Genomic DNA, 25,287 nt, shown 5'->3' with positions numbered 1-25,287 from the left:
TTTTTTCTCTCTAAGTATTTTCTCTAATATTTCTCTTATATTTGTTCTTTTCAGATTTATTTTATAACATAATTACATATTGACACTTTTATTCTAATTGTATAATTAAAATAAATGTTAAGATTATTTGTTAGAATTTTGCATCTAAAATTTTATCTTAAATCGAGTTTTAAACTTATATGAAATAATTTTAAGCATAAACTTGTTAATCAAATTGATTTTAATTAATTTGAATTTTTTTAATCACTTTTGGAGTAAGAAAAATAAAATTTGATTGATTTAAATGGATTTTAAGTGTTTCAATTTTATTAATTGAGCTCAAGTTGAGTTTTTGGTTCAAGTAGCCCGACACATAAGGCATTTACCTCCAAAGATTAATTTATTTCTTAACCGCCGAATGATTAGAAAGAAGCATAGAGAAATATTTAGAGTATGAACTTTATTTAATAAAAGAAGTGGTTTAGCAAACAGTGGCAATTTTGCAAATTAAATAAACATGAAGCCTCATTCTCTGCCCAACCCACTCCACCAATAGCAGTTAAGAAGAAAGAAAGCAAAAAAAATAAGTCCATTCTCTTTTTTCGTGCCTTCGCTCTCCGTTTTGCTTCCTTTGAGGCTAAGTAGCTTAAAGTAGCAGCCTTTCTGTCTCCCTCACTCACTCTCTCTTCTGTCTCTGTTTCTCACTCTAGAGTTGTTTTTCTCCCTCTTAGGGTTTTGCTGTGTGAGCTCTCTTTCCTCTCAAACTTTTCTCTTCACGTTGCCTTCACCATTTCAGTGTTTAATCTGTTGCTGTTTCTGGAAGATGATTTAGTAGCTCAGAGTTTTCTCTTTAATTACTTGGTACTTCACTTTCTTTGCTTAACTCTTTATTTTTTGTTTTCTCTGGGAGTGTTTTTCTTTTATGTTTAATTACAGTGCTTGGAAATCTTTATTTTCAGTTAAATTTTCCAGTTTCTTTTGGTGTTTCACTGTAGTTTCTTTGCTTACCGGAGTCTTTTTATTCTCCTTTGCACCTTAGATTCACTAGCTTTTACTTTGTTGGCCTCTGACAACTTGACTTTTTCTTTTCCATTTTTGGTTTCTGGGTGTTTATGATGTGTTATTAAGTTGAGATAGGGTTAAATTTTGGTTTTTGATTTTGTGTTTCTCCTAAAACCTAATGCAAGATGAAAAGAAACAGCCTTATTTTCTTGCAGGGAAGTTAGTGTTTTTTTCCCTGTTGGGATTTTGGGTGGAAGGCGAGGGCAAAGATGTCCTCGAGCAGGGGATCAGATCAATCGCAACCGCAGAGGCGGATCACACGCACGCAGACTGCTGGTAATCTAGGAGAGACAGCTTTTGACAGTGAGGTGGTGCCATCTTCTCTTAGCGAGATTGCACCCATTCTCCGTGTTGCTAATGAGGTCGAATCAAGCAACCCAAGGGTGGCTTATCTTTGTAAGTTTCTGCCTTAGTTTGCTTTTCACAATATGGATTTTCTTTATGTTTTAACGCCATTATATGCAGTACTATTTTCATACATGTTTCTCGCTATTGCTATTACTACGAGTTAGCCTTATTCTTGTGTGTTAAGCGTGTAAAGTATAGCAGTTTCAAATCCCAATATATCTAACCTGCTGTTCTGATTCCATATGTACATTGTGTATTGTTGGATATATTTTCTGTTGCATGCACATGTAGGTGAAAGTGAAAATATACTTACGCTTGCAGCTCCTTGACAACTTGGCTTACACTGTTGTCTATTTTACTGAGTTAATTATTATTTTGTACTATTTTTATTTGCATATCACTTTTTTGATAGGATAACTACACAAAATTTCAGATATTTGACAAGCTATCACTTGAATTTTTCCTACTGTATATTGCCTTAAAAATGGTACATTATGGGGTTCCTATTGTTGCGTTATTCGGATGCATCTCAATAAGAAAATTTGTTTTCTACCCTGTAAATCTTTTATAAGATCAGCAGCAAGTATTGCAACTTTGAACCATTAAATGATTTTCCCCTAGAAGCAAGATGCAATAATAATGAAGCAGAAGTATGCCGATAACTCTTTGTAACATTTTCTAGTGTTGAAGTTATTTTTCCCGGATTTTCAAAAATTAGTGTTGTTTACTTTTGTCTGCTGTCATCTAGATCTTAAAATCATACTTCTTTCAGTGCTGTGATTTGGTTGATGTTTGACATCCCTGCTTATTTGGTTTTTCTTGGAAGAGTGTTATTTCAAATTTCACCTGTTTTGTTCTGTCAAATATTTAAATATGGGCATTTATATTTGTCTGTCTTTACTCAACCTCAAACATCTTGGTATCACTTGTTTCGTTCCATTGTTGCTATGAATTTGCTTCTTGCTTCATGGTTACTTGCAGTGTGATTCTGTAAATCTGCATTTTCAAGTTGAATCTTTTGATTGCGGTTTTCTTTGTAGGTCGATTCTATGCATTTGAGAAAGCTCACAGGCTGGATCCCACTTCCAGTGGACGTGGTGTTCGCCAATTTAAAACTGCACTGCTTCAACGTCTTGAAAGAGTGAGTATCTTGTGTTCTTCTCTTTTTAAGAATTTGCTTAGCATATATTTTAAATGCCTTTGAAATGTAGAAATGATGTTCAATTTGGGTAGAGTAGCATGAGAATAGTGGCATTATTGATATCATTTGAGCTTAATGATGCACAGACCAGTATAAGTATTTATTGACTATACTTTGGAACTTATTCTAAATTTGTAGTGGAGCCTAGTATGTTTACAGCTGCCAAACTGAAATTCGGCTGCTTAATACATGAGAGAGATGGGGAAAAACACAGAAGGGAACTGGGTTTAAACCCTGTTTTAATTACTGTTTTCTTGTTGGTGATGGTGGACTTTGGGATTTAGCAGAAAGTTGTGTTTGTACTCTCCCTATTGGCTTCTTTCTTAAGAATGTGAGTTACCATTCATGCAGCTCATGTTGTTTTTGGGAATCTGTGCTTTCCAAAAGGATTTTCACAAATTTGGCTAACTAAGAATGAGCTTCTGAATTTCAATTTGGGTAGAGAAGCATGAGAATAGTGGCATGGTTGATATCATTGGACCTTAATGATCCATGAACCAATAATGAAGTATTTATTGACTATTTTTCTGGGACTTTTTCCAAGTTTATATTTTGTGGAAACTGGTATTTTTAGAGCTTCCATTATGAAATTCTGCTGCTTAATACTAGGTAGATGTGGGAAAAACACAGAAGGGAACTGGGTTTATCCCTTGTTTTAATTACTGTTTTCTAGTCTGTGATGGTTATTTAAAACTTTTGGATTTAGCAGAAAGTTGTGTCTGTGCTCTCCCTTTTAGTTTTTTCTTAAGAATGTAAGTTACCATTCTTGCCGCTCGTTTCATTTTTGAAAATTGATGAAGGATTTTCACAAATTTGGCTAACTAAAAATGTACTTTTGCTTTGCCAAATTCACTTATATTAGAATTCATCTTAGCTTCTAAGTCAACCCAACTCTAAATAATTGTCCGTCTCCTTCCTTTCTCTCATGCATGGTTTATATTTATTTTATGCTAACTTCCTTTTCCTTTTTGTTAATAAATTTTTATATTTAGTTAATTTTGTTTATGAGAAGTCATATTAGCTTTTATATATTTTTACATTGGATGCTTTGTGATTCATATCCCGAAGGGTGGTTATGGCTCTGATGGTGATTTTTGACATGGACCCTAGTTTGTCCTAGATGGACATTGAAATTGCATAACAAGGTGCCAATGATAGCCTTGAAACTTGCGAAAGGGAATGTTTAAAGTGCATTCTCAGCAGGAATTTTTCTTATTCATTTATATAATACTTGTTTTAATTGTTAAAGTAAGACATTATTTTGTTTGGGTTGACATAGTTCTTAAAAGTTATCAAGTAGGACAATCAGAACTCTCTTATTGTTCTCACTTGTATGGTTAACTAAACCCTTGATCGTTGGGTTCATAAACTGGTTACACATATGGTTTCAAGAGTCACATTGATGAGTTTTTTAGAAGTTAATTTTTCATAGACGAATTATGAAAGCATGAATTGGTTAGAGAGATGGTTGAATGTGAATAAGGTTGATGAGTTTCGTAGGAGTTAATTGTTCATAAGTAGAAGTGTCCTAGGCATGCTAATAATAGTTCATGGTATTGCTTCCCTAGGATCACCAGTTTCCAATAGTTTAGATCCTTACCAAACAGATCTGATGTGGACTCCATGTTAGTAAGTAGAATTTCATCTGTAATCAGAGCTTTTCATGGCTGAAGTGCACCTAATGTATAATAAATTTGGTTATACTGTCTACATGTTCTCTTCTGCATTTATTTATGCTTCTAGTTCTTTATATCTATTCATTGCTGTTGGTCTCATGAGGAGATTTCATCTTGTCATTACAGGAGAACGATCCAACTCTGCAGGGAAGGGTTAAGAAAAGTGATGCCCGTGAAATGCAAAGTTTTTATCAACACTATTACAAAAAGTACATCCAGGCATTGACAAGTGCTGCTGATAAAGCTGATCGGTAAGTCCTAAAGGTGGTATGGTATTAAGTTATTTGGGTGATTATTGTGTAAATTGCTATTCATAGTTCTTAACTTGACATCCAATTTTGTTTTTCTTTTATGTAGGGCACAACTTACAAAAGCATACCAAACTGCGAATGTTCTTTTTGAGGTTTTGAAGGCCGTCAATTTGACACAATCTATTGAAGTTGACCGTGAGGTGAAACTATTTTATATATCTTGACCTTTGATCATTTTTTTTTTATCTTGTTTGATGTAGATATCTTTCACTGGCTAGATTAATTTACTAAGAAACCATGAACTCCAAATTTCTTTTTTTTTTTTTGGCATGTGAAAGATGTAATTATGGTTAAGGTTAGTGCAGATTTTGGAAGCTCAAGATAAAGTTGCAGAACAGACACAGATCTTGGTCCCTTACAACATCCTTCCTCTTGATCCTGAAAGTGCAAACCAGGCTATAATGCAATATCCTGAGGTATATTTTGAGCTTGCATATTGTCTGAGAGTTGTTTGGAACTTCCAATTTGCTTTTCCCTTCTTTTGGTTACATATTGTTATTTACCTTAATTGTAGATCCAAGCAGCTGTTTATGCTCTTCGTAACACTAGGGGTCTTCCATGGCCCAAAGACCACAAGAGAAAGAAAGATGAAGACATTCTAGATTGGCTTCAAGAAATGTTTGGGTTTCAGGTGAAAAATAAATGGAGTAGAACTACTTGTCTACAGTGCAGTGGGGTGTTCTGTGTTCCCTTGCCAATATTTGAAATTTGCTAGTAAAGTATTGGTAAAAGCCAATTCAATTTTGTTATTTGGACCCATACTTATATCTCAATTGGTATCTCTTCAGAAAGATAATGTGGCAAATCAAAGGGAGCATTTGATCTTATTGCTTGCAAATGTGCACATACGGCAATTTCCAAAGCCTGATCAACAACCCAAGGTTTGCTTGCTAACTATATATATATTCCTATGTGAGCATGAACTTTCTATTGCAAATATTCAAATGGTGATGGTTACCTTTATCCCCTTCCCTTTTCTCTTATATGTGGCCCATTTCATCCTTGATTTTTATCAAATGTTTGGATTAGTCCCTGAACTTTTGCTAGGTTAAATTAGTATTATGGGGTGTAGTGTTGTAAAGAGGTGAAACAAGATGAAGTAGAGCAGCATAGAGGATTTGGAATGGTTGCTAGAGTATGGAGTGCTGTGGTAGGTGGAATGATTGAAAGGTAAAGTGGGAAGTGGTGAATGGGGGTAATGATTTGGGAACATGAACTTGGAGTGGTGCACGGAAGTGGGAAGCAAATACTTAAGAGTAGCGTAGTAGTGAGAACAAGAGCCTGGAGTGGCGTGCAAGAGTGTGAAGCAAATACTTAAGGGTAGTGTGGAAGCGAGGACAAGCCCTTGAAGCTATGCCCGAGCAATCGGAACAAGAGCATATAGCAGTGAGTGGGAAGTGGAAACAAGTAATGAGGCTTAAAGACCGCATATAGGCTAGAGGTAGAAGTAGTGCAACCAATAAAAAGGTGCTAGCTCATTCCTCATTAAAGATCGAGAGTTAATTCTCAAGTTAGAAAGAATTGATTCTTAAGTAATGGTTAAGGAATGTGATGATGTGTGAAATAGGACACATGGTTAAGCAATCTCCTACTCCAGAGAAAGGTTTAAGGAGAAAATCCATTTCGGAGCCATCAAGTCAAATTCTCTACAACATCTCATAATGCAGAATTAACCTAAAACCCTGCACCTGCTTTGAGGTTAAATCCATCGACTTGCTGTGCGTCCAATTTTTGCTAGACATGCTTGGGAACAATGATACATTAGTGAGTCCGTAATTGTCCAAAAATCATCTACATGGGGCTATTGAGTTTGATCTATAAGGGGTGTTTAGTTTTGTGAATATGTGTGTGCTTTTGATTTTTGATAAACCCATCTTAATCATCAAAAGTATGCAACTCTTCTTACTTATTTTTCCCGTTTCTCAATTTCCTTTTCCTGTTATTATTCAAAATACTTTTCTAATCTTATCTCATAGATCTCTCTTAAAGTCCTTGTGCAGTGTTACCGGCAGTGCTAAGCAGCAATGATAGTTTCTCATTTTTTTTGCTGATAATTGTTACTCACTCTCTCTTTCTTGTGTGGTGCCACCATCCAAACCCAACTCAATAACCACTATGATAACATCCTGGGAACCACACATCAGTGATAGTATCTCCATCCACACAATCCCAATTGACCCCCATGATTTAACAGAAATCATCCTTATCGTTGGGAAAGAGCAAAACACTGTTATTTATGTAGACAAAAAATCATATGGACAAACAATAGACAAATAAGAGGCACGAACAGCTTGACAAACGAGGTAACAAGTAATGTGAGCTCTTAACTTGTTAAGCATGCTACTGAAACCAATTGGCAATAAGTGATGAGATTGAACTAATTTGTTAGGTTACAACAAATTCTAAAGGTAACCTATATGATAACACCTGTTAACACTCCCTTCATGTGTAATGTTAACAACTGATGCCAAGGAGTGGCCAAACATGTGGAAATAAATGCCCAATTTGATATGTTGTTTGTTGCCCCCTATTTATAAGCCATGTGTTAGGCTTGTTTATTTACGCTGTTAGTATGGAGTTTACATGTGAAGGGAGTGTTTAATCATCTTATCCCATGAAAACTTAAGAGTTTGTTGTGGCCTTATGATTTGGTTGGTCCTTTCCACGGATTGCCAAACGGTTTTAGGGCTTAAGTTGTTTCCTACCTTGTTTATTTTTGTTGTTTGTTGCTCATTATTTGTTCACATGTTAGGCTCATTTGTTTCAATTGTTAGTATCGGCCAGCATGTGAGGGTGAGTTTTCTCAGAATAATATATCTTAAGCTTATTTTTGACAAGTAGAGTTTTATTAAATGTTAAAATGCTTGTGTTCTTTGTGCTACCAACTCTTTTTAATTAGTATAATACAAAAGTGTTTCTTTCATATGTGCTTCAAATGGAGTTTGCGACCTAAGCAATTGGATCTTATGTTGTTTGTTGAATGGGTACATGGCTAAAAAATTGTCTGACATAATTATTTCTTGTGCAGTTGGATGATCATGCACTGACAGAAGTGATGAAGAAACTTTTTAAGAACTACAAAAAGTGGTGCAAGTACTTGGATCGGAAAAGTAGTCTTTGGTAAGACTCCATGCTATTATTAAGCAGTAAAATCTTGCTGGCCTATGTAACTTCAATGGAAGCTGGTTTATGTTGCTTGTAGGATATATTTTAAGAGAAATCTATGTCATGAATTAAGTTAATTATAACAAGTGTTTCAACATAGCAAAAGTGAACTCCAATCGATAAATTGGGGGAAGGAAGCACTTCATTTTGTAGGGTGCTTGTTATGTATCTTTCCTGTCGCTCTTCACCCCTAGTCTTTCAAGATGTTCTACTGCAGTCATGTTCTAAGGAATGGATTTCCCATATTTCTTCTGTCTTAATTCTCCTTGATATTTCAAATCTGCAGGTTGCCAACCATTCAGCAGGAAGTGCAACAGCGAAAATTATTGTACATGGGTCTGTATCTGTTAATATGGGGTGAAGCTGCAAACTTGAGATTCATGCCAGAATGCCTTTGCTACATCTATCATCATGTATGTACCAAAAACTCCTCTTCTTCCCATAAATATGCATACTCATGTATATTGAATTAAGGCTTTTAAGCAAACTGGAGCAGGGTTCTGTATAACGGGTATGGAAATGGTAGCCATTGGTTTTGAACCACACTCTTATCAGAAAAGATTTAGCAATTGATAGCAAAAAAAGGTTGTTCTATAAGTGTTTCTGCATTTAATTTGTGAGAAATACTTGGTCTTGTAGAACTGGACATTATCAAACTTGAATATCTTCATGGGTGCCCATAGAAGCTAGAGATTAAAATTAGGTCCTTCTTTAATAGCATTGCATTGGTCTTTTGGCTATTTGTAAGAGGTTGTCAAACTTAATATGCATTGTGAGTTGGCAAAATGTCAGTTCATTGTAGCCAGAAAAGGTGATATGCATTTGGGGTTCATGAATCATTTGTCTCAATAGCTGTTAGTTTGAATGAAAATTGCCAATCATTGATTTATTTGTAGAATTGGTCGTGTCATGTCATTTTTTGGGTTAGATAGATTTATGTCGTGCATCACTCAAGTTTCTAATAGTATTTTCATGTTAAGTTCAAGTTGTGCTGTCATGTGTTTGGTATTGCCATCATAAATGCGTAGTTATGAATTGTTGTGTATTGTTATTGCACCTTGGCTAAGTTAGGGTTTTGTTGCGACTTATATTCAAGTCAAGCCTTTTCACTTATGGCCAGTTAGTGTTAAGCGAGATTTTTAGCATGGTTTCAAAGCCTAGGTTGCTTGTTGCCTTGTTTTTTTTTTTTTTTTGCTTGTTGCCATTTTCTATTTTCAAGGTTTTAGCGTTGTTTGTTTAAATTGCTAATATGTGGCCTACATATGATGGAGTGTGTATGCAATCTATCCCACACTGGCTAAACTTGAGGTTTATTTAAATTTTACTGATCAAAGCAAGCTGTCCCATCATTTATTGTCTGCAGTAGGGTTGTAATTCACTACTGCTGAAGTACATACCGTGTCATAGGTCTATTCTTCCTACATGTGAGGGCGAGTGGGATCTCTTGGGTTCGTTAATATGATTGAGTCCCCTCCACCTATTGCAAATTGGTTTTAAGTTAAATGGCTTGTAATCTATTTGATATGAACAACCTAACGAAAATTATGTCTGCGCATATCTCCCTAGCGTTGGAGAAGTGACATTGTTGCCATGCATGTACCTCTCCAACATCAATAAAAGAACATTGTTTTGAGTTGGCTTTTATCCAATTTCATTCTTATCAACTTACTCTGAAATTTGTTGCCATCTATAGTGGCATTTTCGATGTGGTTATCAATCTTCTCTTTGTCTTGACTCTATTTATGTAGTTCTGTATAGGGACTGGTGTCAGTGCCTGGCTTGTGTTTCTAACCATAACGTCTTTATCTCTAGATAACTGCTTTGATAAATCTATTCTGCTTTATTAAATAGTAAATGCTTCTTTCCTCTGCTTACTGTAGATGGCATTTGAACTTTATGGTATGCTAGCTGGAAATGTCAGTCCTATGACTGGGGAGAATGTGAAGCCAGCCTATGGAGGCGAGGAAGAGGCTTTTTTGAAGAAAGTTGTTACACCTATCTATGATGTTATTCGGAGGGTACCTATGCAATTCCTGTCCACTTTTGCATACATTTTATTCTCTCTCTCTTTCTCTCCTTTCTGTTGGTGTGTGTGTTTGTGCCTTTTAATTTAAAGATGAATGTGCTGGAGAATTGGTCTTCCTGTCTGTGAAAAAAAGATGATTTTCTTTGCAGGAAGCTGAAAGAAGTAAACGAGGGAAATCAAAGCATTCACAATGGAGGAATTACGATGATTTAAATGAATACTTCTGGTATGAATTTTTCATTTGTAAGTTTTATCTCTCCATGTTTATATTCCTAAAGATATATTTACCCATGTTTAAATGTAGGTCTGTTGATTGTTTCCGGTTGGGTTGGCCAATGCGTGCTGATGCTGATTTCTTTTCTCTGCCAAATGATCAGCTTCGTGAGAAAAATGGGGTAAGCTTATTTTTGGATCTCTGTTTGTTCTCTCCCTTGCATTTGTTAAACCAAATGAAGAATGTTCAATGGGCAGCAATGAGTTTATTGTATATATGGTTCTCAGTTCTTGCATCTGGGAGGCTTTAGACAATTAAATCTATTGTGGCAATCAAAGTAATTTTGTAAATTCTCCTCATAAGGTTCTAGCTTGCATGTCTTGTATTTGCTTGATCAACTTTAGGTCGTGGGCTTTATGGTGGACTTCAAGTTGAAGTAATGTCAATATTCTCTTTCTTATGAGTCTCAATATGTTTTGTTTTCTATTTCCTAGAATGGTAGAGGAGTCTATTTTGATGGCACAGATCACTAAGGTAATTGGACTATGTAATCTACAGCTCTTAGTGACTGTAGAGATTTGAAAGTTGAGTTGGTTACTGAAAACAAATGGGAAGCTAGCAATAAAGGACACCTGTCTAATTGTATTAAGTCATTTTAGCATGATTGTTTTCTCCTACTTAGTTTGTGGCTGATGGTTCTTATATGTAGGATAACAAGCCATCTACTAAAGATCGATGGATGGGGAAAGTTAACTTTGTTGAGATACGCTCATTCTGGCATGTTTTCAGAAGCTTTGATCGAATGTGGAGTTTTTTCATCTTGTCCTTGCAGGTAGCACTCACCTTTGGTGCACCTGATTTTCCATATTTACCTTTGAGAATTTTTATTGTTTTGGCATGGTGTTGATAGAGTCTGGTTCTTGTAAGGCCATGATTATTATCGCTTGGCATGGCTCGGGGCAACCAAGTTCAATCTTTAGGGGTGATTTGTTCAAGAAAGTGTTGAGTGTCTTTATAACTGCTGCTATATTGAAGCTTGGCCAAGGTGAGTGAAACCAGTTAATCTTACTTCAGCATCTGTCGTTATCATTTTAATTGTTTGCAACGGAAGCTTTCTTGATTGAGTGGAACATCCTCTTTGAGATGGTAGGCAAATCATTATGAAGATAATAAAAATAGAAAAAAATGATACTTGGTTTCTGAAATCTGAGGTTATTTTGGTGAATTATTTTTCAAGTTCTTTGTAGAAAGTACTCTATTCGCACCAAAACCTTGTTTCTACACCCATTTAAGGCTAACAGTAAATAATTATTGTTTGACACTTACTGAGAAAGAAGATTTGAGTCATAGTACCTTTGAGGGCATACATCATTTTCCTTTTATTTGTTGAATCATGACAGCAGATAGATAACAGTTTCCCAGTTGTATCATATAGCTTCTCTTTTGTTTTAGTATTGTAGATAACGTATCATTTCTATGCATAACATTAAGTTATTTACATTGCACCTTGTAGTATCACCCTTTCCATTCCTTTCATTATCAATAATGAGACTGGTCTTGATCTGTTGTATGCTGTTGGTTAATGGATGCCATCAACTTAGGTGCCAATTACTAGTGGACTATGTTTTTTAAAATGTCTGGTGTTTCAGTCTACATGCTTGTGTATCAGTTAAGTTGGAAATTTCTTTCTGCTTTACTCTTTGTTTCTCTATGGCAAGATGCATGCTTGTTTATGGCTTATGTCAAACCGATAATGAAGCTGTTGCATTTTATGGAATGTGGAAACCTTTTCGTTGTACTGCATATCAGCTATATTGAAGTTTTTCTGATATTTCTATAATGTTTGCAGCTGTCCTTGATGTAATCCTTAGCTGGAAAGCACAGCAGAGCATGTCATTTCATGTTAAGTTAAGATACATATTGAAAGTTCTTTCCGCAGCCGCATGGGTGATCGTTCTACCTGTCACTTATGCTTATACTTGGAACGATCCTTCAGGGTTTGCACGAACTATCCAAAGCTGGTTTGGCAATACCTCAAATTCACCTTCCTTGTTTATTTTGGCCGTTGTAATTTACTTGTCACCAAATATGCTGGCCGCGATATTGTTTCTTTTTCCTTTCATTCGTCGATTCCTTGAAAGTTCACACTACAAAATTGTGATGCTTATGATGTGGTGGTCACAGGTAGACAACTATTCTTATATAATCTTCTTTTCCCTACTTGTTTTCAAGTTCACTTATTGCCTTGCCTGATTCTTTCAGCCTCGTCTCTATGTTGGTAGGGCAATGCATGAGAGCACATTTTCTCTCTTCAAGTAAGAGTTTGATGTTTTTAAGATTGATTGATTGCTTTTGTGGTAACCATGTCAAATATTTTATTTCTAATTTATTTGTTGTTGAACTTTCAGGTATACAATGTTTTGGGTCCTACTTATCATCACTAAGTTGTCATTTAGTTATTATATTGAGGTTTGTCTTTCAATCATTTGATCCTCAACACCCCCCTGCCCACACACGATCGTACTTTCTTTTTCTGCACTGATCATTAAATCAATCAAAATACTGTCATGGTCAGTTATTGATACCAAATGGTGGCCATTATTAAAGTAATGGTGAAGTTGGACTTAAGGCACCCCAGAATCACTTCAGTTGGCATTTCTTTTGTTTTGATCTTAAAAGATCTTCTGTTCTATCTGCCTATTTCTGATGACCATATCAGATTTTGAAAATTTTTTTAGAAACTGATTCAACCTTTATCACTTCTTCCTTTCTTGGTCACAGATAAAGCCTTTAGTTGGTCCCACAAAAGCTGTTATGTCTGTTCGGATAAGTAAATTCCAATGGCATGAATTTTTCCCCCGAGGTAATGGACATTAAAATGTGTCATTCTCTTCTCTTTCCCATAACAGAAGGTTCATTTCTTTCTTGTCTTTTTCACAGCAAAGAACAACATTGGTGTCGTGATTGCTCTCTGGGCTCCAATCATTCTTGTATGGCTTATGTCATGTTCATAGTTGATCTATGTTTTTCGGTCATAAGCTTGACTGGGATATTTTAAGGTCTAATTTGCAGATTTTTATTTTCTAGGTCTATTTTATGGATACCCAGATTTGGTATGCAATATTCTCCACAATGTTTGGAGGCATTTATGGCGCATTTAGACGCCTTGGAGAGGTTAGTTGAGCTTTACATAACTAGTTACTGCAATTTTTTGTCATATTACTTTTACTCTGCTCATTTTTCTGATTATTTAACAGAATGTCTTCTTGTTTTGTCCAGCGTTTTCAGGAAACATGCACTATGGTCGTTGTTTACCATGTGCTTGCTTCCTTCACCTATTTTATGTGGATGACGTCAACTGTAGAACATCTTTTTTTTTTTTTGTAAACTTTGCCATAATGAAAATTGCTGGTTTCACTTTTGTTTGGAGATAGTGAAAATCTCATCTTTATCTGCTTCTCAATAATTATTATAGAATCTTTTTTGAACCTAGATTAGTTTTGGTTTATTTCTGCAGTGTTTGGAGTTTTACTGTTTCATTCTTTATTTGTTTATAAACTTCAGATTCGAACATTAGGAATGCTCAGATCTCGTTTTGAATCATTGCCTGGTGCTTTTAATGCCCGTTTAATTCCCGTGGATAAGAGCAAGATAAAGAGGAAAGGAATTCGGGGTTTTTTCTCTCGCAGCTTTGGGCAGGTCAAACCTCTTTGACATTACCTACCATATAACTTGTGATCTCTCTACGATTTTGTGATAGAATCATTACAAAATACCTTGCCATCTAATAATAGTCTATTTTTTCAGCCACCATCTAATAAAGAGAAAGAGGCTGCAAAATTTGCTCAGTTGTGGAACAAAATAATCAGCAGTTTTCGACAGGAAGATCTTATAAGCAATAAGTATTTATACTCTCTGCTCTAAGTTATACTCTGTAATTCCAGCTTTAATCTTATTCTTAGTACATGCTGAGCTTGTTTCATTTTCAGGGAAATGAACCTGTTGCTTGTTCCCTATTGGGCTGACCGTGATTTAGAGCAAATCCAGTGGCCACCATTTTTGCTTGCTAGCAAGGTTTGTTTCAACTTATTTTGCTCCGGTGATTTTGAGAATTGAGTATCGTGATATTAACTATGAATCTTCATGTAGATCCCAATAGCATTGGACATGGCCAAGGACAGTGATAGCAGGGATAAAGAGCTGCAAAAGAGAATTGAAGCTGACCCTTACATGTTCTGTGCAATTCGTGAATGCTATGCTTCATTCAGAAGTATTATTAAGTTTTTGGTTGAAGGTCCCCGGGAAAAAGAGTAAGCTCTTGTTCAATGTAAAATTTTAACCACAGATGTAATCCATATCATTCAAGCTACAATTTCCTCTTATTAAGATTATTATTAGGTGAAGCCTACTGTTGTCTAACATAATTTTTATTCATTCCAATATGTTTCCAGTGTTATAAATGACATATTTTCCAAGGTTGACAAACGTATAGAAGATGGTAGTCTAATTATGGCTTACAAAATGAGTGCTCTCCCTAGTCTCTATGACCATATTGTGAAGTTGATCAAATTTTTGGTAATATTCAAAACCTAACTTGGTTTAAGAAGATTTTCATTCCTATGGGATTTGGTTGGTAATGAGAAGTCCTAAGATGACCTGCTTGATTTTTGCAGTTGGAAAATAAGCAGGAGGAAAGGGGTCAAGTGGTACTCTGTTTCCAGGATATGCTGGAGACTGTGACAAAAGACATAATGACAGAGGATGAAATCTCCAGGTTTGGCATCTTCACATGATTCTTTCCTTAATGTGTGTTTGTCCTAGTGCCTTAACTTACTCATTTTTATTTTATTTTTTATACTTAAAAAGTTTGGTGGATTCAATACATGGAGGGTCCGGGCATGATGGGATGATCCTACTTGATCAACATTATCAATTATTTGATCAAAAAAAATTAGATCAATTATTTGCCTCTTCTGGAGCGATCAAGTTTCCAATATCTCCTGTTACAGAAGCGTGGAAAGAAAAGGCGAGTTCATTGTTGGAGACTAAAGCTTAAAGTATTTCTTTCTAGATAAATCTATTAATTGTTTCTATCGTTGCTTTTCCTTTTTTTTTTTTTGCAGATTCCAACCGACTTTTTCTGTTACTTACCACAAAGGAATCTGCTATGGACGTGCCATCTAATTTAGAGGCTAGGAGGCGAATTTCTTTCTTCTCAAATTCTTTGTTTATGGATATGCCTGCTGCACCTAAAGTTCGCAATATGCTTTCATTCTCGTGAGCTTTATCCCAGATTTATTGTTTCTTGCTAATAGTGCTTTTTACTCTTCTTATATCTCATTGAGTATAAACTAATGAATATTTCTTGTTGACGATTGAATGGGAAATTGAAAGAGCATATTTGTGCTATTTTTAAAAAATCATTGATATACAAAATATAGGTTTATCTTGCAAGAAAACCCTTTGTTTTGTTTGTCCAACTGTAGAAACTATCCAATTTGTTCATATTCAGAAGTTTTTATAGCATTATAAGCAGATTGGTAAACCTTGGAAAGTGAGAAAAACTTTTTCTATTTTGTTTTTATTTTCTTAATAAAACATGCCGGTAGTGTAAAATTCGCACACCTGCTAGCTATGGTAATCACACTGATGACCATTGCGCTATAAATGCAATACTCAACCTCTGAGCTAAGCTGGCTCAAATTACAGAATTTTTGCAACCATTAGTATTCAACAAACAATTAGGATCTTGCTTGTTGATTATAGTAGCCATTTATATTAGTTATTTGTAGATAACATGAATTAGATCAGAGTATATGTTACAATTGATAAACCCAAAGCTCTACCCTATCTATCTGCCTATCCATGGAATAGAATGGCTTGCGGTGTAGATGACTTGTATCTAGTTCTCTATAAATCTTTCCTTTTATTTCCTTCCCGTTTTTATTCTATTCATACTTGTTTTACTGCTACTATATGCACCTGTTCTACAATTGACAAAACTAGATTTAATTGGTATAAAATATACAGAAAAGATCAATTGAATAAATTAAGTACTAATATATGAGGTTTTACTTGCAAAAATTCAATGCCTTTTCCCACTATTGGGTTGGTTTATGGATCTCATTGTGTCACTCTACGCTATTTAAGACTATTCTCTGTAGGCTTAGTAAAATGAGGTCTTTTCTTATAGTTCCCTTACATATTCTCTTCAGTCTTGCTCTACTGCTGGAAATGGATATCATCTATTAAATCAAATCTTCTTGTAGGGGCATTTGTTGGTCTCCTCTTTATGTTTCCAGACTGTCGTAAATGATGTAATTGCATGACAATTAAATAATTTAAGATAATGAAATGTATAAAACTTAATTACAAACAAATTGACTTAATATTTCTTATTTCATATTTGTCCATGATTGCAAAGTTGGTTGAATGGTGTTCTCTCTCTTCGAGATAATTAGCTTGAAGTAAATCCGATTCCATATAAATTCTGAACCTCTGGTTAAATGTTGAAAATGAGTTATAGTTCACTCTCTGGAAAAATTAATGAATACTGTACATGGGCTTGAGCGTTTCAAATATCGTTAGCTTCGTTTTTGCTTGATGATCATGATTATATGATATCATGATTTTGTTTTTAATGCATGTTGCTGAAGTGATAAACCATGTTTTTTGTAGTGTTTTGACTCCTTACTACACAGAGGAAGTTCTTTTCTCCTTGCAAGAATTGGAAAATCCAAATGAAGATGGTGTTTCCATCCTCTTTTACTTGCAAAAAATCTTTCCAGGTTTGAATTCACCCTTTTTATTAAATTTTTGTTAAAGGTTTACATTCACTTGTACATTGGAAATGCGAAATCTTTGCACTGTTCTTCCACATATGGCTGATTGCTGATTAATAATGTTCAGATGAATGGAATAACTTTCTTGAACGGGTGAAATGCACCAGTGAAGAAGAACTTAAAGAATCTCCTGAGTTAGAAGAACACCTTCGTTTATGGGCATCATATAGGGGCCAAACTTTAACGAGAACTGGTTCTCTCTCTCTCTCTCTCTCTCTCTCTCTCTCTCTCTCGTGTGTGCATGCTCAAGCCTGCATTCATTTGTGTTTGTGTGCATGCATATGTTTGCACTGGTTTCCTTTTTTCTATAGACTAATAGATCATTGTAAACGCCAGTTAGAGGGATGATGTACTATCGTGAAGCATTGGAGCTGCAGGCTTTCCTTGATATGGCCAAACATGAAGGTATCTGTTCCACCTTGCTGTAAAATTGCAGTATAATTAATTGTATGGTGCTAAGCACTTTACTGATGCTCTTGTATCTTCATTATTAATATTTCTATTCTTGCATGAATTATTGTGTGATATGAGATATTCAAGCTCACTTGGTTTTAATGTCAACCTTCTTAGATTTGATGGAAGGCTATAAGGCCATAGAATTAAGTACGGAGGATAACAAAGAGGATAGGTCACTGAAGGTACAGTGTGAAGCAGTAGCTGATATGAAATTCACATATGTGGTGTCTTGTCAACAATATGGCATTCAGAAGCGGTCTGGTGAGCAGCGTGCACAGGACATTCTGAGGCTTATGACTAAGTAAGCATGCTAATTTTCCAAAGATTTCTCAGTTGCTTTTAGCAACTGGACATATTTTTTATTAAGTGGATATATCTTTTACTGGCAGATACCCGTCACTTCGCGTTGCATACATTGATGAGGTTGAACAACGTAATGAGGATAGGTTGAAGAAGCTTAATGGCAAGGTTAATTACTTTTCTGTTCTAGTGAGGGCTGTGCCAAAGTCTAGTGATTCTTCAGAACCAGTGCAAAATCTAGACCAGGTAATGCTTTATCTAATTTCAAGATCATATGCGATTATGTATTTTACACTATTTTTCAGGTGTTGTTTTCTTACCTTAGTTGAATTTGGGGTCTGTTGTTATCTCGTATTGAGGTTAGGCAGCACCTACTGTCAAATGGTCTTGGGTTGGATGCCTTTTTATAGTATCAAAGCTTAGGTATAATTTTTTGTTTTGTTGGGATTATCGCCTTTTATTTGATGTCCATGTGGTATGCTCATTTGCTTAAATTGTTAGATTGTACCTGCTTATGAGGGGGGGTTTTAAGTTTTGTGTTATCCCACTTCATTCATGTTTGGGTTTGTTGTGGTTTTTTGTGGTTTTTTGTTGAAGTGGCACTTTCCTAATATGATCAATTAGTAATTGAGTGCTTAACGCTAGCTAAACAGTAGCAATAGTTCTTTATATGAAAAGGTGGTCGTAGGTGATGCAGGCGCATCAAGAATTCTATTTTATTTAGTATTTTCGTTAGCTTAGGATTTTATTTTCTTTATTTTATTTAGTTTGAGATTCTTTTTCCTATCTTTATTAGAATTTTAGTACTTTAAGTCTTTTATTTAGGATTAGGATTACTATTTGATTAGGATTTATCTTAGCTATTATAAATAGGTGATCCTAGATATAGGATTATTATCTTTTTTTTGTTATTTTGAATATTTATTCAAGAGGTTTCTTTTAAAAATCCAATTATCTTTCTATTGTTCTAACGCAATCAACCCTATTTTAGCCCTAATTGTTGAGTTCTAATTGCCTTAAACCCTTTGACTACATCAGTAGGTATAAAATGAATAATAATCTTCTTGAAGCAATTACTGTTTTTTTGCATGTCATTATTCTTGGAAAAATATTTAAAATAATCTTCGTTTTTATTTTTTATGTAATGATTCTATACTCTTCTCTATTCACATTCAAAAAGTTGAAGACTGATCCTAGATCACAGTAATTTGAGGATGCTTCTGACAATTAGACATATATTTATTCTTTTACTTTAATTTTTATTATAGTTTAATGATTTTTGTTTTAGTGTTCAGTAAAGGTGTTTCTTTTTATTCTTTCTAATGCTAAAAGTTCATCTCTTTTTCCTATAGGTCATTCTTTTAGCATCGGCGAAATGATTGAACTTATTTTACTGGCATAAGTTTTTCATACTGCCAAACAAATGAAATTAACCACTTGTTTGGAACTATTCTTGTGCAGTTGGCCCTCCAGCCATTTATATTTACTTTGACAAATGGCAATACATTTATAAATTGAGAAGCTATTACTATATCTTCTTTGGAGATCCCCAATGATAAGCTTTTAAGAAAGATTAATGACCAGCTTTGAGAGTAATACAACATAAGCTTTTAAACTACATTTTGCTAATGTTTCTCTGGGTTTTTAAATCTTCATTGCCTGCACACAGAGTTGTAATAGTCTTTGTTTTTTAATATGCCTTACTGCTAATGTTCTCTCCCTCTCTCACTCTCTCTCTTTGTTTGTTTGTTTGTTTTTACTCGTTTACAATTCATTTGCGTCTATGAAGATAAAATGTCTTCATAATATGCCTTAAAATATTGGGCATGAGTTTTGCTTGCACATGCATTTTGTTCTTGAACTCTTTCAGATTGTCCAGAGGATATTCTATATTTCTAAATTCAGTGGAATCCTTTGATTGTTCACTTTGTTGATTTTGAATATCTACTTTTGCTTTGCCTATTTCTCACTCTATTTCGGCATCCTAAAATTTTTCCTTTTAATTGGCATTTTCCACAAACAGGAAATTTATCGGATAAAACTTCCAGGGCCTGCTATTTTGGGTGAAGGGAAACCTGAAAACCAAAATCATGCCATTATCTTCACACGAGGAGAAGGCCTGCAAACAATAGATATGAACCAGGTAGAATAGTTGTCCTAAGCATCATAATTTTCTACATTGTGCCTATTACTTCTATTTTATTGCTCATTTGCATAGGATTATTACCTTTCTCTTTTGGATGAATTGCATAGGATAATTACATGGAAGAGGCATTGAAAATGAGGAATTTGTTGCAAGAATTCCTCACAAAGCATGATGGTGTAAGACACCCGACAATTCTTGGGCTTAGAGAGCACATATTTACAGGAAGGTGTGGTGGCATCCTGTTGTCTCCAAGTTAGTAACTGCTTTCTTGTCATGTTATTATGATGGTTAATACTCTACCATTTGGTGCAGTGTTTCTTCTCTTGCATGGTTCATGTCAAATCAGGAGACAAGTTTTGTTACTATTGGTCAGAGACTGTTAGCCAACCCTCTAAAGTAAGTTGTGTTTTTTTCTTTAAATCTTCTTCAGAGCTTTATAATATTTGTTTATTTATTCAATGGGTAATGCTGGGGTTTTAATCCCTTATAATGAAAGTAAAGCACCCAGGAATTCTTAGATGTGTTTGTTTCCTTTTGAAATACATGATCAATTACACTCCCCCCCTCTCTCTTCTAGAAGAGACGTAAAACCAACTTATTTGAGCTATAGCAAATTGGTATTAGTTGGATGTTTGACAAGTTATTAGAGCCCTGGTTGTTTGTTGCTCTGTTTCTGTTGTTATTTGTTGTTTGTTTCTCCATATTCATTTTCACACTGTTAAGCCTATTTATTTGACTTGTTAGTGTTGAAGCTAGATGAGAAGTATTAAATGGTGTTATCCAATATTAATCAAGTTTGGGAATATGTTGTGTAGGCCTGTTCACTTATTATTAGTGGCTTTAGGTTTGATGTTGATGGTAAAGCTCAAAATAATCCTTCAAATTGGGTTTTCGGTAGCTCAATGCATTCTACCTCTGAAGCTCAAAGTGCGTGCACCATAAGTTAACAGGTTATTGTAATCATTGTTGTTAATTCTTAGTGGTTTGAACTTAAAAGGGACACCACTTAAAAGCTGTGCAGTCCTCTTTCGAGCAGAACCATGAATTGAACAAAGTGTGGAAGATTATTTTTTCAATGTGATTAAATCTTAGTTGTGTAGCAATGTTGAGAAGATGCTATTGCTATACCATTACCCTTTTGTGGAGGATTCAATTGAATGGAGGACACTCATGTCAATGGAGATGAAGACCAAAGAGGACATGGAATAGAGTACAATGGAGCAATATGATCCAAAATATAAACATGTATGTGAAAACTTTTTAAGGTAGTTTGGAAGTGTAAAGAATTGACCTAGAAATACCCTCATGAGAAGATGTGATGTAATGGAGGATAGGGAGGCCAAAAAGGACAGTGATGGAAAACACAAAAATAACATCACTTTTACAGAGCTTGTTGAGGGGTACAATCTTAAATAGAGCACATGGGCATGATATGATCCATATAGGTAGCCCTACACGATGAGATTGTAATTGTTGCTTGTTTTCAGTAATAGATGAAAAGAAAGCTAATAAAACTATGGACAACTGTAGCTGGTGTATCTGTTAAATTATTGAAATGAATCAAGATTTCCATAGGAAATTTCTTGTTAGAACAAAGAATTGAGCTTTCTTGGGAATCTATACTAATATATATCCGGAGAGTTTGATTAGTCCCTTTTAAATAATTTGAATTAGTTGACATTTTTATTCAACTTGGACAACTCATTGAGTCATTGGTTTTTGGCTTTAAATTTTATGTTAAAAACTACTATCAAAGTTTTTTTGCTTATTTCCAAAATTGTCTTTGTTGGTATCATTTTTGTAAGAAATTTTGCATAAAAATGTCTTATTTTCGGTTATCCATTTAAAAAAAAAAAGATCTCTTTTAAAACCAAAGTGCAATCTATGCTCTGTCTATTGAACTGCTTTATTTGGAATTCTAATGCCATAAAGATTAAGTCCATATGCTCTAAAGAATAAGTCTTACGATATTGGCCTCAGAATGTTGGCAAATTATCTATGATGTTGCAAATTCTTATGATTAGTCCTTTTAATGAGGATGGGATTTCTACTGGTGCATCAACCCAGCCATACTACTATGGTGCAATTGGTTTATTCCAGGAAATCTATATTCTTTGAGTTTTTGGAGTTTTTTCAAGGGAATAAGCATTTTGGAGTTTTTTCAAGGGAATAAGCATTCTCTTTAATCCCATGTCTCTGGTTCACTTACGTTTTCATTACATCTTTTATGTTAACCAATGCTCGATCTCTTGTGTACAATTTTCCTGTTTGTGTAGGGTTCGGTTCCACTATGGTCATCCGGATGTATTTGATAGGCTCTTTCACCTCACAAGAGGGGGTGTAAGTAAAGCATCCAAAGTCATTAACTTGAGTGAAGATATTTTTGCTGGTATGAAATGCCTTTATATTTGTGCCACGTTTGTATTAATGTTTGGTTCTGTCTTCTATTGGTAACTTTTGTGATTGTGATTGCAGGCTTCAATTCTACACTTCGTGAAGGCAATGTCACCCATCATGAATACATTCAAGTTGGGAAGGGAAGGGATGTGGGTCTCAATCAGATATCTATGTTTGAGGCGAAAATAGCTAATGGCAATGGAGAGCAGACTTTGAGTCGGGATATATACCGGCTTGGACATCGTTTTGACTTCTTCAGAATGCTGTCTTGTTATTTCACTACAGTTGGTTTTTACTTCAATACTCTGGTAATTCTGCAAATTTCTCTTTTATTTGCGACTTTAAAATATTATGACTCTATGTAACACACCAAGCATCATTCTGTGTTCTTTGTCAGATAACAGTGCTCACTGTCTATGTGTTCCTTTATGGTCGCCTCTATCTTGTACTGAGTGGCCTTGAACAAGGATTGAGTGAGCAACCAGCAATTCGTGATAACAAGCCTCTTCAAGTGGCTCTTGCTTCTCAATCTTTTGTTCAAATTGGATTTTTGATGGCATTACCTATGTTGATGGAGATTGGCTTGGAAAGGGGTTTCCGAACTGCCTTAAGTGAATTTATATTAATGCAATTGCAATTGGCACCAGTATTTTTCACATTTTCTCTTGGAACAAAGACCCACTATTATGGAAGGACATTGCTTCATGGAGGTGCACAGTACAGGCCTACAGGCCGAGGGTTTGTGGTGTTCCATGCCAAGTTTGCTGACAACTACCGGCTTTATTCACGTAGCCATTTTGTGAAGGGTATTGAGATGATGATCTTGCTTCTAGTATACCAAATCTTTGGTCATACTTACAGAAGTGCAGTGGCCTATGTATTGATCACTGTATCTTTGTGGTTTATGGTGGGCACATGGCTTTTTGCTCCATTCCTATTCAATCCTTCTGGTTTTGAGTGGCAGAAGATTGTTGATGATTGGACTGATTGGAATAAGTGGATAAACAACCGAGGTGGTATAGGTGTACCTCCAGAAAAAAGTTGGGAATCATGGTGGGAGGAAGAGCAAGAGCATCTTCAATATTCTGGGAAACTTGGTATTATTGCTGAGATATTGTTAGCTTTACGATTCTTTATCTACCAGTATGGGCTTGTCTATCACTTGAATGTTATAAAAGAAAACAGAAGTTTTTTGGTATGTCCCTCTCTGTTTCTTTGGCCATTTTTTCCTTATTTTTCATCTTTATATGTTTACATTGGGTATTTTCATTCGCTTGGTCGCAGATCTATGGTGCATCATGGCTGGTGATTGTTCTGATATTATTTGTGATGAAGGTAGGTGGCTAGATTCTTCAAGTATTGGCCTTGACGTGTTTCAAGAAGTCCTCTTGTTAATTGCTTATTATCTTCCTGAGAGTAGACTAGGCATAAGTTGTCATCAAGCATTTTATTTTTCCTGTTCATATTCCTGTTAGATCATTTATTGTTTAATTATTCTTTTTGGTTCCGTTGTAAACAAATCTATTTTTTTGAATGAAAACTTTTTCAAGGGAAAGAAAACCAAGTCAAAGTAATTGCACAGGTAAACAGGGCTTAAATTCATTGTGTTATGGTTTACTTAACCACTGTCAACTGCTGATAAACAATAGCTGCTAAAGCAGATAAAGAGAATCAAATGCTTCAGAATAGTTTATATATAGTTGTGTCAACACACAGGAAAATGATTTTTTGACAGATGTCTTTTCAACATTGAATGGTTTCATCTTCCTGTTTATGTTGTCATATTTATCAGATAACTATGACACTGATGTTGGTCTTGATTTCCAATTTGGAGGCGAACTAAACTATATATATCTACCTCGAAGCATTCTTAATCATTTTACATTTTTGTGTTTTTCTTGCTTAGACTGTATCTGTTGGGAGGCGAAAGTTCAGTGCAAGTTATCAACTTGTTTTTCGGCTCATCAAGGGATTAATATTCTTGACATTCGTGGCTATTCTGGTTACTTTGATTGCTCTTCCTCACATGACACTTCAAGACATAATTGTGTGTATTCTTGCATTCATGCCTACTGGTTGGGGAATGCTTCTGGTAAACATCTCTCTCTCTGTCGTACACACGCACACATTTTGCTGCTACAGTTTTTACAGTCATATATGATGATGGTTGAACTTGTATTTCTGTTACTTCAAAATGTATGTTAATGCTATTTACACTTTGTTTCTGTATTTTTGTCAGATTGCTCAAGCTTTGAGGTCTTTTGTTAAGAAAGCTGGTTTTTGGGGATCAGTCCGAACTCTTGCTCGTGGTTATGAGATAGTGATGGGGTTGCTTCTTTTCACTCCGGTGGCATTCCTGGCCTGGTTTCCTTTTGTCTCAGAATTTCAGACCCGTATGCTTTTCAACCAAGCATTCAGTAGAGGTCTGCAGATTTCTCGTATTCTTGGTGGCCACCGTAAAGATCGCACTTCTCGTAACAAGGAGTAAGCAATAGTGGTAATATTATGCATGTTATTGACCCTCCTGATTCAATCATGGAAGTCTTTGTTTATAGTTGTAATTATATTATGGATGAAGAGGGGACAGCAATTTTGGCATTTGGAACTGACCCAATTGCTTACCACCTAGCATGACTTTGAACAATATTTGTAAGATTATGAAGATACATACTATTGTTAAATTTCATCAATATATCTATATATATTTTGTGTGTAACTTCAGTGTTGGATCACATTTGGACCCTTGGAGCTGGAGGAGGGTAGGAGAAAAGGTTAGAGATAGATGAATTGATGGGTTGCCTATTAACAGTTTATATAACCAAGTCAGTCGATTCTGATAGAACCCAATTCAAAATATTAAGAATTGAATTACCCAATTTAATATTTTAATCGATTGAAATATTTCCAATAATTCACATAGGCTGCACTGTTTAACCGAAATATGAAAAAAATAATCTCTTGTAGAGAAATACCAAAGATGAAAATATAATCTTTTTTATTGAGATTTGATTTTAAATTTTAAAAGAATACAATAATTTGGGATTTTTGTAAGAGAAGAAGGAGAAAAGAAGAAAAAACTCTCTTGAGCCAAAAACCCTCTCCTTAGTCTTACATAGTCGACTTTTTACATTTGAATTTTAATTTTAACTTCATCTTGCTTTCAT

General features: G+C 35.0%; 1 protein-coding gene across 1 annotated transcript; it reads left to right on the top strand.

Moving 5' to 3' along the window:
• The first annotated feature begins 594 nt into the window (after nt 1–594).
• Nucleotides 595–24,839, top strand: GSL12 (glucan synthase-like 12). Its single transcript, XM_021422416.2, has 43 exons — nt 595–840; nt 1,197–1,437; nt 2,430–2,530; nt 4,393–4,517; nt 4,624–4,717; nt 4,883–4,993; nt 5,092–5,208; nt 5,366–5,458; nt 7,606–7,697; nt 8,029–8,155; nt 9,623–9,760; nt 9,918–9,994; nt 10,073–10,163; nt 10,692–10,814; nt 10,910–11,027; nt 11,832–12,166; nt 12,245–12,297; nt 12,391–12,451; nt 12,764–12,845; nt 12,923–12,972; nt 13,070–13,156; nt 13,547–13,681; nt 13,790–13,884; nt 13,972–14,056; nt 14,132–14,292; nt 14,434–14,557; nt 14,656–14,756; nt 14,849–15,012; nt 15,106–15,259; nt 16,661–16,770; nt 16,892–17,017; nt 17,161–17,229; nt 17,395–17,581; nt 17,670–17,826; nt 19,604–19,723; nt 19,834–19,952; nt 20,039–20,122; nt 22,003–22,115; nt 22,202–22,431; nt 22,521–23,318; nt 23,408–23,458; nt 24,030–24,215; nt 24,363–24,839. The coding sequence occupies exons 2-43, from the start codon at nt 1,251–1,253 to the stop codon at nt 24,609–24,611; spliced, it is 5,880 nt and encodes a 1,959-aa protein (XP_021278091.1). The 5' UTR covers nt 595–840; nt 1,197–1,250; the 3' UTR covers nt 24,612–24,839.
• Nucleotides 24,840–25,287: the final 448 nt, after the last annotated feature.

This window comes from Theobroma umbraticum, unplaced genomic scaffold (assembly GCF_002168275.2).
Source record: "Theobroma umbraticum cultivar Fairchild unplaced genomic scaffold, ASM216827v3 scaffold_95.0, whole genome shotgun sequence".
NCBI lineage: Eukaryota > Viridiplantae > Streptophyta > Magnoliopsida > Malvales > Malvaceae > Theobroma > Theobroma umbraticum.
This window is presented reverse-complemented; position numbering and strand designations above follow the sequence as displayed.

Bases quoted from the DNA above. Each gene is read 5' to 3' on its own strand.
- GSL12 (XM_021422416.2), top strand. From the start codon at position 1,251: ATGTCCTCGAGCAGGGGATCAGATCAATCGCAACCGCAGAGGCGGATC. The intron at 10,815-10,909 runs GTAGCACTCACC...GGTTCTTGTAAG, and splicing joins TTTTCATCTTGTCCTTGCAG to GCCATGATTATTATCGCTTG. The intron at 15,260-16,660 runs GTGAGCTTTATC...TGTTTTTTGTAG, and splicing joins CGCAATATGCTTTCATTCTC to TGTTTTGACTCCTTACTACA.